This window comes from Narcine bancroftii, chromosome 10, assembly GCF_036971445.1.
Source record: "Narcine bancroftii isolate sNarBan1 chromosome 10, sNarBan1.hap1, whole genome shotgun sequence".
Lineage (NCBI taxonomy): Eukaryota > Metazoa > Chordata > Chondrichthyes > Torpediniformes > Narcinidae > Narcine > Narcine bancroftii.
Window position 1 is genome coordinate 74,687,359 of NC_091478.1, and position 12,418 is coordinate 74,699,776.

General features: G+C 45.0%; 1 protein-coding gene across 3 annotated transcripts in view; it reads left to right on the forward strand.

Moving 5' to 3' along the window:
• cetp (cholesteryl ester transfer protein, plasma) overlaps nucleotides 1–12,418 on the forward strand; it is a 52,837-nt gene that overhangs the window by 12,940 nt on the left and 27,479 nt on the right. For all 3 annotated transcript variants that reach the window (XM_069901370.1, XM_069901369.1, XM_069901368.1), the window contains exons 6-10: nucleotides 2,147–2,216; nucleotides 5,723–5,783; nucleotides 9,372–9,463; nucleotides 10,436–10,612; nucleotides 11,613–11,663. In XM_069901370.1, the coding sequence (XP_069757471.1) occupies nucleotides 2,147–2,216; nucleotides 5,723–5,783; nucleotides 9,372–9,463; nucleotides 10,436–10,612; nucleotides 11,613–11,663 (451 nt within the window). The remainder of the gene's footprint in view (nucleotides 1–2,146; nucleotides 2,217–5,722; nucleotides 5,784–9,371; nucleotides 9,464–10,435; nucleotides 10,613–11,612; nucleotides 11,664–12,418) is intronic.

A 12,418-nucleotide genomic window follows, 5' to 3' on the forward strand; every position in this document is an offset into this window, starting at 1 on the left:
TTATGGAGAGGGTACGGAGGAGATTTACCAGGCTGTTGCCTGGTTTGGAAAATAAGTCTTACAAGGCAAGGTTAGCAAAGCTTGGAAATTAAAATAAATACTTTTCTCATTTTATAACTGTTATCAATGAATTTAAGCCTTTATTTGTTTGGAGTTCATTCTGCTTGCATTTTAACATGCTCTACATTTAAAAGGGACCTGAGGGGGCATTGTCTTCTCGCAGAAGGAGGTGGGTAATGGAATGGGCGTCAGAGGAAATTGTAGAATCAGGGTAACTGTGATGATCAAAAGATATTTAAACAGGTGTGTGGATAGGAAAGGTTTAGAAATGTATAGGATAAACATAGGCAAATTGGAAGAGCTTGGTCACATGGACAGAGGGGCCTGTTTCTGTGCTGTAGAACTCTCTTACTCTTTTGCCTGATATAAAAAAAAATTATGATCAAGAAGAGTAGTTTTTGGGTGATGGGATTTCAGAGGAAAATGGAACAACACATCTACATTTAAATTTTTTAATTTTATTTTAAATTTAAATTTAGACATACTGCACAGTAATGGGCCCTTTCAGCCCATGAGCCTGGGCCACTCAATTGACCTACAACCCTCATATGTTTCAGAGGAAAACTGAGTCCCTGGGGAAACCCATGCAGACATGGAGAATGTACAAATTCCTTACAAAAGGTGTGGGATTTGAACCAAGGTTTGCTGGTTCTGTAACAGCGTTGGGCCAAGTACTGCAATAACTGTGCCACCCCTGTCCAAGGGGCATCTGTTCAAGGATTTAAGCATATTTAAAACCTAATGACACTTATCAATGATAAAGTATGTCACCGGTGCGCCATCAGCAGAACCAATAGGCAGAGGTGGACATGCAGGAATGAAACTGCCCTCCTGGAAAGACGTGCTATGCATCTTTAACGTTATGGGGTGAACGTGTGCAGACAGAGCCATATCGCTACATTTTAACCTTTTTCTTGGACAGTTATTACATGCAACTGCTCATTCCCGCCATAAGCAGTCCCCTGTTGTTTGGTTAGATGATTATTCTGACCCCTGGGCTGGGCAACACTTGGTGGAAGGGAATGGTTGAGGTTGAAAGTCGTAGTTACTGAGCAGTTCCAGAGTTCATACTTGTGACTCTGCCTGTGATATTCCACCACCTCCCCCCCCCCCCCCCCCACCCACACTCTGAATGCAGTCACACCCACTCTTTGCATTGTGGTCACCAGACAATTTCAGATGCAAATAGAGATTCAACAACAATTCAGACTTTCAGATTATAGTAACCATCTGTGACTTTTATATAATCGCATGATGTGGTGGCGGCATGTGTTTGTATTACAGAACTTGATTGAATCTCGTGAACCCAGTGTGAGAATTGAACTCTATGCAGAAAGTCATAACTGAAATTAAAAATCTAATGTTGTTAACATTTGTTTTTAAGCTGTTTAATTGTGGCCTTGAATGCCAGTTCCACACTTCAACTACTTCCTGAAGTGCCTGGGATACTCCTGAGATAGACAATAGATGCAAACCAATCCAGTGAAACTCACTTCTTGAAAATTTATTTGTTTTTTCTAAAAAAAATTAGAGTTTCGATCTAAAGGCAAATTATCGCAGAACCCAGAAATCTGAAATCAAAACAGAAAATGCTGGAAATACTCAGCAGGTCAGTCAGCATGAGTGGAGAAAGGAAAAAAAAAGAGTTAATAATTCATAGAGTTAAATAAGAAAATCTGCAGATGTTGGGGTAGAGTAAAATACACAAAGATGCTGGAGAAACTCAGCAGGTCACGCAGCAGGCACCAAAGGAAGTAAAAGGTAACCAGCGTTTCAGGCCTGAGCCTTTCATCAGGAATCTGTCGATTGCCTTTTATTTCCATTGGATGCTGTGTGACCTGCTGAGTTTCTCCATGTTAACAATTCCTAGTCAGCAACTACTAATGAAAGATCATTGATTTGAAATATTAATTCCATTTCTCTCTCCTCGGATATTGCCAGACCCACTTCTGGCAAAACAGGGAAAATGTTGATCTCACTTTACCATTTTGTTATTCACAAATATGCACTATTTATTGAATTATAAATTGAAACTAATTAAGCAATGAAACTGTTCTCTCATTATATTCTTGCTTTCTGCAAACAGGGTCAGCTGGATTAAGCAACTATTGACGCATTTTGTTTCTTTCACTTTGAGACACGTGCTTAAGGGGCAGGTAAATTTTGTCTTTCTGTATTTTTTTTCTGAATGCTTTTCTCTTCACAATTTGCACATTGAAGGTTAAGGCATCAGTGTTGGTTTCAGAGTCCATGAAGAGTGATGGAAGATGGAGGATGGAATCTTGGGTTGAAGATTTTAGACGAGGGTTGCTGTCTTATTCTTTAGTGCCAAACATCTGAAAAAGTTTGTTCTTCCTGGAGCAGAGCTCAGTTGAACCATGTCCAGCACTCTGGAAACTTGTCTGTGCAACTCCGGCTGAGATTCATCAGTCAGGCATTGAAAGTCTGGATTCACTGTGCGAATCCCCTTAACGGGCAAGCCATGAAAATTTTTGACTCAGGTGTAACCATCATTGATTACTCTGGCATGACCAGATTTTAATGTCAATGCTCAAAGGCAGAACAAGCTCAGTATGTCCAATTAATAACTTTCTTTGAATCATCCATCAAGCAAGATCAATGGCCTATCCATCCCTAACTAATCCCCAATCCGCATTAGTACAGACACCTCAGTTAAATCCCAAACTGTCCCTCCCCTCCAAAAAGCTGCAAAACTCCCTTCAGTCATGGAAACTCCCACCACAGTCCTCAGTAAGACCACCCCTCATTCCTGGCTCCCTGGAACTGGCCTCTGTCCTGAAATACATTTCCTTTGGAGTGCTCAGAGTGGGCAAAGGATGGGGCAGAGATAAATCAGTTGCTGGGCAGTCCTGAAAGTTGCAGCAGCCAGCAAACACCTGGGAGTCTGCAGAACTATTTGAAGGTCATTTTGGTTTGCAAACCAAGCCGAATGAAGGAAATCACCCTCTGCTACAGATGCCAGGCCTGACAAAGGATCGGATAGATGGAGTCACATTGCTTCAAGCATCAGTCTGTGAGTAAAAAAAAACTCTGCCAGACGTGAGCCACTCTCCGCTGCACATCAGCTCTGCCAGACGTGAGCCACTCTCCGCTGCACACCAGCTCTGCCAGACGTGAGCCGCTCTCCGCTGCACACCAGCTCTGCCAGACGTGAGCCCCTCTCCGCTGCACACCAGCTCTGCCAGACGTGAGCCGCTCTCCGCTGCACACCAGCTCTGCCAGACGTGAGCCGCTCTCCGCTGCACACCAGCTCTGCCAGACGTGAGCCGCTCTCCGCTGCACGCCAGCTCTGCCAGACGTGAGCCGCTCACCACTGCACGCCAGCTCTGCCAGACGTGAGCCGCTCTCCGCTGCACGCCAGCTCTGCCAGACGTGAGCCACTCTCCGCTGCACGCCAGCTCTGCCAGACGTGAGCCGCTCTCCGCTGCACGCCAGCTCTGCCAGACGTGAGCCGCTCTCCGCTGCACGCCAGCTCTGCCAGACGTGAGCCGCTCTCCGCTGCACGCCAGCTCTGCCAGACGTGAGCCCCTCTCCGCTGCACACCAGCTCTGCCAGACGTGAGCCCCTCTCCGCTGCACACCAGCTCTGCCAGACGTGAGCCCCTCTCCGCTGCACACCAGCTCTATCAGACGTGAGCCGCTCTCCGCTGCACACCAGCTCTATCAGAAGTGAGCCGCTCTCCGCTGAACACCAGCTCTGCCAGACGTGAGCCCCTCTCCGCTGCATACCAGCTCTGCCAGACGTGAGCCACTCTCCGCTGCACACCAGCTCTGCCAGACGTGAGCCCCTCTCCGCTGCACACCAGCTCTATCAGACGTGAGCCGCTCTCCGCTGCACACCAGCTCTATCAGACGTGAGCTGCTCTCCGCTGCACACCAGCTCTATCAGACATGAGCCGCTCTCCGCTGCACACCAGCTCTATCAGACGTGAGCCGCTCTCCGCTGCACACCAGCTCTGCCAGACGTGAGCCGCTCTCCGCTGCACACCAGCTCTGCCAGACGTGAGCCGCTCTCTGCTGCACACCAGCTCTGCCAGACGTGAGCCGCTCTCCGCTGCACACCAGCTCTGCCAGACGTGAGCCGCTCTCCGCTGCACACCAGCTCTGCCAGATGTGAGCCGCTCTCCGCTGCACACCAGCTCTGCCAGACGTGAGCCGCTCTCCGCTGCACACCAGCTCTGCCAGACGTGAGCCGCTCTCCGCTGCACACCAGCTCTATCAGACGTGAGCTGCTCTCCGCTGCACACCAGCTCTGCCAGATGTGAGCCACTCTCCGCTGCACACCAGCTCTGCCAGACGTGTGCCGCTCTCCCCTGCTGAAGAAATGGGAAACTCTTCCATATATTCTTCATGCCCAGACTGAATTGATCACTTCCCACTATTCTTTGTTTGTGACTGATTAGTAACATTAAGCTGGATGCAAGTAAACACACAAGGTATGTGCATGATCTTGAAAAGTTCTCCAAACATTATTGTTAAACTAGAACTGAACTTGGCATGAAGCTGAACACCTGCCAATTTCAGAGGATGTCAATTCTTTTTAAAAGTTTTGAACTGTTTGTATCATATAAAGATAATTGTCCTTCATATAAATCTTTCAGGACCCAGGCCTTGCCTTGAATCTCAATTATACTCATTCTCCAATGTGCCATGACAAAGAAATGGCGTAAACTCTGCCTAGTGCCATTAGGGTCAACAAGACTTATTGTTTCCTCCACAGATTCACCCTTGTCACCCCACCCCAACTCTAAATGGAACCTGCATAGAGGTATCTTCCTCTACCCCTTGTCACAGTTAAGGTTGAATATTCATGTGGGGTTCCTTGCCAAATGTCAGGACAGCAATACCTACTTATAAGATTAACACTGGTGTAGATTTCTTTCTTTGGAACAGCATTCAGCCAATACTAGAAATTTGAAAAAATAATCAGAAAACATTGGAAGTGCTAATCAAGTCAGTCCATCTCAATGGGGAGAGAAACCACGTCAATGTTTAGATCGAGAACCTTTCATATTTCCCCTATCCCTCTCCTGATAGTGTGTGAGAAAGCAAGAACATTTTGTTCTGATGAAGAGTTCTTTACCTGAACAGTTGGCTCCTCCTCACTCCTCGTGGATGTTGCAAGACAGCCTGAGTACTTCTGGCATTTTATGGCTCATATACACGTTGAGCTTTGTCACCAGCCCACCCCTGAGACTGCCTTCATGTTCAACTTGATCTTCAGACTGACACTGGCCATTTGACTGGGTATGAAACTCTCCATTAACATGTGAGCTCTTGTGGAGTAGACAAACAGTGCTTTCTCTAATTCTAAGTCCTGCACATTGAGATGTAATTATTTGGAGTACATGTGTATACAGATTGTAACAAAGCTCTTTTTCAGGTTGTACAACTGTGATAGGGTTTATATTCCTCAAAAAAATGACCCATTCTTCTCAGACTGAAGAATTTTAAGTCTCTGTAATGATCTCGCTTCTTGTTTGATTATTCTCCTACCTGCTCTCCTCGCAGGCACATCTCCAAATAAAACCCAAATCACTAATAATATGCATTATCTGTGGGAATTGAATTGTTAACACAAATTCAGTTAGTAACAGGGAATTTGTATCATCTTTTTATATACTTTGTTTATCTGTTTTAAGATCTGTGTAGAAATTCAGAACATGTCAAAACTACTGGCAGACTTCACTTGGGATTATGCTGGTAAGAATGACCTTGGACTCTGATTCCTTAATGATGATGTACAGTTGATACTCTGCCTGTAGATTATAATCCTGTATTTTTTGCTACTCCTTGTAGTTACTGTACCTTTGTCCATCAGTAGCTGGCTTTTGATCTTTTGGAAAAGATGCTTTCAATCCTAGTTTTTATCTAGATCAGCATTCTGTAGACTTGAGTGAACAATAGGAAGGAAAACTCTGGACTTTTTTTCCTTCCTACCTGAGAAATGCTTATCAGTGCCTCTCAAAGGATTATTATTGAAGGTTACTTGTCACCCAGCTTGTTCTACAACCGGAAAATGAATAAAGGAATCTCTTGGTTGGGAAAAACTTTGTCCAGATCACAGGCGAGCAGCTCTTCGGATTCTGAAGATGCTGAAAGAGTGGCCTTTTAACAATTTTTCCGAAACAAAAGGCCCCCTGACAATGAAGCACTCTCGCGTGTTTCTCCAGGCTATTTGCACAATTTCATTAAGCCGTTGAAATTATAGCTGTCAGAGCTCAAAATCTGAGTGGTATAAATGTGTTGCTTGCTCCGTGATGGATGAATATGAATGCAAATTTCCATTGAGGGGAAGCCAAACAGAAATGTCAATCAAGGATGAGGTGAACTCGGGCCTTGAAGTTAGACTTTCCAAATTAGCAGACCATCTGTTTTTAAACTGGATGATCTAATGGATAGGAAATAGAGCAATAATGTGTTTCTCTATGTTTGAAAACTGTGGGTGTGACAGGAATGAGATCTGGGGTTCTCAGCAACATACAATAAAGCAGAGTATAATATATGCAAGTTTGTTGTGAGTCTACGTTGGTAATGCACAAAAGTGTTGGAGAAATTCAGCAGGTCACACTGCCTTTATAGGAAGTAAAGGGTAACCAACCTTTCAGACCTGAGCCTTTCATCAAAGTACGATCAAAAGACAGACAGGGGCCTGAATAAAAAGGTGGGGGTAGGAGAGGAGGGAGGATGGTGGAGGCGCACAGGCTAATGGGTAAGAGGAAAAAGCTGAGAAGTAATGTGGGCAGAGGGTAGCTCTCTGATAGGAGAGGAAGGGAAGGGGGTGGGCAGCTTTGCACAAGGAGGCAGAGGGATAGGGAGAAAGAAAGATTCGGGGGAGGGGTTTAATAGAAATTGGAGGTTGATGGTGATTCCATTTGGTTGGAGAATGCCCAAATGGAATTGAAGATGCTAATCCTCCAATTTGCAACATTTCTCTTGCCAATCTACAGGGGTCATTTACTGCATTTGGTGCTCCCGATGTGACCTCCTCTATTGCAGGGTTGGCACCTGAGCGAGTGTTAGTGTGGGCATTGGGTAAAGGTGTGGGGTACACTCTTGCTCTAAAACTCACTCCACTGGGGAGGGGGTGGGGTCCTCCGTTCCTCTGACATAGCTTCTATTGCATAGAGTCAATAGTGCGCGTCAAGCTGAATGCTAGTGATGCTTGATAGCGGGCGATGGCCATGAGCGTATGTCGGCACAGCCTCCCCTTGGCATTGACCGTACTCTACTGGATGCAGACTGGGAATCATTTCGTTAAGCGCCTTCGATCTGTCTGCTGCGAAAGCAAGGACCTCCAGTGACCAACCATTTTAATTCTCCACACCATTCCCACACTAGTATCTATCCATGGCCTCATGAAATGCCAAATGAAGGCTATCCGCAAAATGGAGTTTCTGCACCATTTTTTTTTTAACTGTACTTCACCCCAAAGTCTGCAGATTTTCTTGTTTAGCTCTAGTCTACAGTGTTAGGTGATTGAGCAATATGGTAACACAAAGATTATAATGTGGGATGGTGAAGTAATTTGCTTTGGTAGAAAGAACAGAGAACCAAATACTTTGTAAATGTAGATAGCCTGTGAAACATTGGTGTTTAGAGGATCGGAGTCCACAGATATCCAAGATGCAGAAAATTAACAGGTAGATTCAACGAACAATTGAGAAGCGTTTTTATTGTACAGGACCTGGAGCAAGGAAGTCTTGTTGCAGGTATGCTGGGTTGTGGTGAGACTAGGCCTACTGTGTAGTTTTAGTTTCCAATGCACAAAGAAGGGTAGATTTGCATTGGAGCTGTGCCATCCAGAATTAGTTCCAAGCATGGGGGGAGGGGGGGGAGGGGGGGAGGGGGGGAAGGGGGGAAGGGGGGAAGGGGGGAAGGGGGGAAGGGGGAAGGGGGAAGGGGGAAGGGGGAAGGGGGAAGGGGGAAGGGGGAAGGGGAAGGGGGAAGGGGGAGGGGGGAGGGGGGGAGGGGGAGGGGGGGAGGGGGGGGTTACCCTATCAGGAGAGGAGAGGATAGGATAGGGGATATATGTGCCTGACCTTCTGGGGATTGAGAAGAATGAAGGGTGATCTTGTTGAGTCATTTAATATTCAGGGAATGTTGGGACAGGATGGATGATGAATAGTTGCTGGAAAGCCTAGAATTGTGAGCACAATCTCAGAATAATGTACCAGCCCTTAAATATCTTAATTCAGAGGATTGTGAATCTTTAGCCCCTTTCATAATTGCAAGTGATCCCAGGAATCAAATGCCAATCAGCCTTTAAATGGCAAAGTGTGAAAGCAAAATCAGCTCAACGCCAGCGCCAGGTGATGCCATCTCACATTGCCTCGATCCCTAGTACAATCCCTGGCGTTTGAAGACGCCGGCATTGCAATGAAATGGGTAATTGCATTGTGGGATTGAAATGACCCAAATTTTTTCGTGAGTGCAGAAAGAAAATATCAGAAAATATCAAAACTTTGCCATGGGAAAGTTGCAGGGGGTGGGGGGTGGGGGGAGGGAGAGAGGGAAAGAGAGAGAGAGAGGAAATAAATAGCAATAGTGGACAATTTTTAAACAGTGTGGGGAAAATTGGTAGAGCTATAGTGCACAATTTATAAAGACCGTGGGGGAAAAAACAATGGCAGACCTGACTTCCCAGAATTCCTTGCAGCAGGGAAACCCCTCTGTGAATGCTCCATGCTATTACTATTTATTGCTCGCACTTTCCCACGGTCCCTTATAACGGTTTATATAGGTTGGCACAACAACAAGAAGGGTTGTACATAAAGCTTAATTATGTTATAATTTATGCATGATTTTGTTCAATATAAGATCATAATACATTGATCAGGAATTAGGGCAGGTCCACCATCGATTGATGCGTCATGACATCACTGGTAGAAGGGAGAACAGTCCTAATCCCTAGGGATAGCTCCCTGCAAGTGTGGAAGCATTCAGTGTCCCAGTAAGGAATGGTCAAGTGTGAAAAGCCAAACCCCCATTCCTATCACAGGACACTGAATGGCCAATTTAGTGGGATGCAAGTGTGAAAGGGGCTTTTGAAATACTATACTGTATCTCTAAGAACTGACCTTTGGTTGTTGAGTATATCAAGCGTAAGATGGTTAATCTATAGGTGTTGGGGGAGAATAGGAAATATGGGGCTTGGGTGAGAGAGTGACTTAAGATGGATGATGTCATGACCTTATTGTATGGAAGAGTGGGCATGAGATGTAGCCACTAATTTTCATGTTGTTATGAGATGGGGCTTCTTATTAACAAGTAACCTTCCCTTTCACACAGAAAAATTCGTACAGGATGGGGAGATTGCCACAAGCATTGAATTAACTGGTGACCCAATGATTACCTCGCAATATATTGAATCATGGCACAAGGTAGCTTTACATTAACAGCACGTGTGTGGGAACATACAGTGTCCATGTGCACCATGGAGGGGTTTGGGGAGTTTGGGCACTGTGGGGACTGTACTACATCCTAGTTGGGGATAGCAATATTTTAGTGCAGTTGTCTTGTAATTAATGCTTTGAATGGTTTGATTTTGTTTTGATTTTGAGTTAATGTAATTGTGTTAATAAAGACATTTGGTGGGGGGGGGAGGGGAAAATAGAAAAAAATACACCATGGGTATTGCTACCAGGCCCTGGGCTTGATTTTTAACAAGGTTCTATTCAAATTTAAACTTTGCAACACATGCACACATCGGGTAAGGTCATTATAATTTGGCTTCTCAGAGTCCTTTTTTGGCTTTGTATTAAAGGCAGGAACTGAATGAAGACAATGAAAAGGGAAGGATGATTCAAAGAGTTGGATACTCAGGCCAGGAGAGGAAAGGGGTGGTCATCTGCTGATTGGGATGGCACCAAACGTTATGGAACACTACAGCACAATACAGGCCCTTCGGCCATCGATGTTGTGCTGACCCATATATTCCTTCCTTTAAAAAAAAAGTAATAAACTCATCCTTCCCATAAAATATTTATGCATGTGTCTAAGAGTATCAAATGCCCCCATCAGGATGACACACACAAGGGGTTAGGGATGACATCCTGTAGTTACTGGAGTTCAATGCCATCAAACAGCGTAAAGAAGTTCAATGCATCTTTCTGTGATTGGTGCACAGGGAAATGGTCCCATCGGGAATGGCAGAGGTATGGAACACTACGATAATTTAGCAGATCAGGAGAGGTTGAAATCAATGTTTTAGTCCTTTGAAGACACTTAATAAGCAGGCTGCAGTAACAGGAGTGGAAATAAATGTGTCTCATTGCTAGTTGATGTCCCTCACCCCCTGCCGGCTCCCTGTGTTCACTCTGCTACTCATTGTATCCCCTCCCTGTTTTGCATAGGGTAATGTCTCCTACAAGGATGTCTCCATTGACCAGAAGCCCAGCGCCATCCTAATTGAAAGAGTACAGACCAGAATGTTTAATTTGTGGGTCTCCGAATCAGTGATCAACTCTCTCCTGTTTGCAGCATATCATGAGGATAGCCTGAACCTGCAGCTCATGGACAATGACTTGCTGGTGAGTCCCAGATCTTTCCAGAATGCCAATGGCATTGACGTGAGCATACCCATGCGAACAGTCCTGTGGTATGCCTCATGATCTGTATGTGGGGAACTGAGGAATGTGTAAGGATCTTTAGCTTTTCATTGCCCACTTTGCTAGCCAATCCCAGCATTCAAGTGCATCATTATTGCTCAGTGCCTTAAACTTCCCCACCTTGCTTCCATAATCCATTCATACCTTTGCCTAACAAAAATGTATCATTCTTGCAGCTACTTCAGTTAGTGCAGCGGTCAGCGCAATGTTATTACAGCGCCAGCGACCCAGGTTCCAATCCGCTGCTATCAGTAAAGAGTTTGAACATTCTCCCCATGGATCCCATCCTCCTCAGACTTGCGGGGTTAGGATGTCGATTTTGTGTAATGGTTTGGCACGTGACCTGGAAGAGCCTGTAACTGTGCTGTATCTCCAAATTGTTGGAATATAGTGCTTTCATTAATTCCATTAATGATTGCATAAAGAATGTCTTGGCACTCATCCAACCAAGGGCCTGAAGGCCAGACAACTAGTGGTTCAGTGGGAGTGTGTTGTGGTGGGAGGTTGCTACATATTGGCCAGGACTGTTTGGAATGTGCTTAAAAACTGTTCACACTAACCATCTGAGATTCTCATTTGTACAAACAATATTTATTTATTTGTATAGAAAAAAAATACTTGACCTGTATATGTATTATTTGAGTTATGTCTGGTGTGTGTCAGCGTGTTTTGTACCGAGGACCGGAGAACGCTGTTTCGTCAAGTTGTACTTGTACAATCAGATGATGATAAACTTGATTTGTAGACTCCCATGGTCAAATATCACACTCACTTTCAAAGTGAAGGCAATGTGTGGTCATCTGGGAGAGGATGGGATTGGGTGTGGGTTCCTAGAGCTTGTGAAATTGTTGCAACCTCACTGTTTCCAGATTGAGGGAGGAGATCAAACAAGGCTTTGAAATGTTTTGCTTGGTTTTTTCAGAAAGTATTTGAAGATGGAGGATTTAAAAACAAGCCAAACATTTTACAACAGGTACGTCTTCTATTTGATGTGTATTGAGGGGAGAGCACAAGTGCTGTAAAGAAAGAGGAGAGAGAGGCTGAGCTCTGGATCCGGGCTGACTCAGAGATTCACTAACATGCGAATGTCTCCCCGCGACATCAACACCATCACATTACATAATTGTGAAGGAAACTGTAAAGCATTTCCTACAGCTTTGAGGTCAATAATCCCTTGGCAAATTTTGCTTCTCGCCCAATTTCATTCCACTCGTTAATCAGCAAACTAGAACTTGTTGCAAGAATGGCACAGTTGGCATAGCAGTTAATGCAACGCTGTTACAGTGCCAGCGATCGGGATCTGGATTTGAATCTTGTGCTGTCTGTAAGGAGTTTGTACGTTCTCCCTGTGTCTGCGTGGGTTTTCCTCGGGGGCTCCAGTTTCCTCCCACTGTTTGAAATGTACCGGGGATGTAGGTCAATTGGGTGGCATAGACTCGTGGGCTGAAAGGGCCTGTTACCATGCTACACGTCTAAATTTAAATTAACGACCTTCTCTGAGCAGGGGTGAACAATACAGGTGAGCTCTTCAGGATTAACCTTGCCCCCTGTGTGCAGTAAGAATCTCAAACCCAACCTTCACCCTGTTTTAATTATTAAAATGAGGTGGCCCAGTATAACTGTGGGGACATCCAACTTGCACCCAAGCTTTTCATCTTGTGTTCGTGTGAATGGCTGTGTCTTGATTTTGTTTTGTTTCAGTATGGAATCTATTCAAACTAATTTATT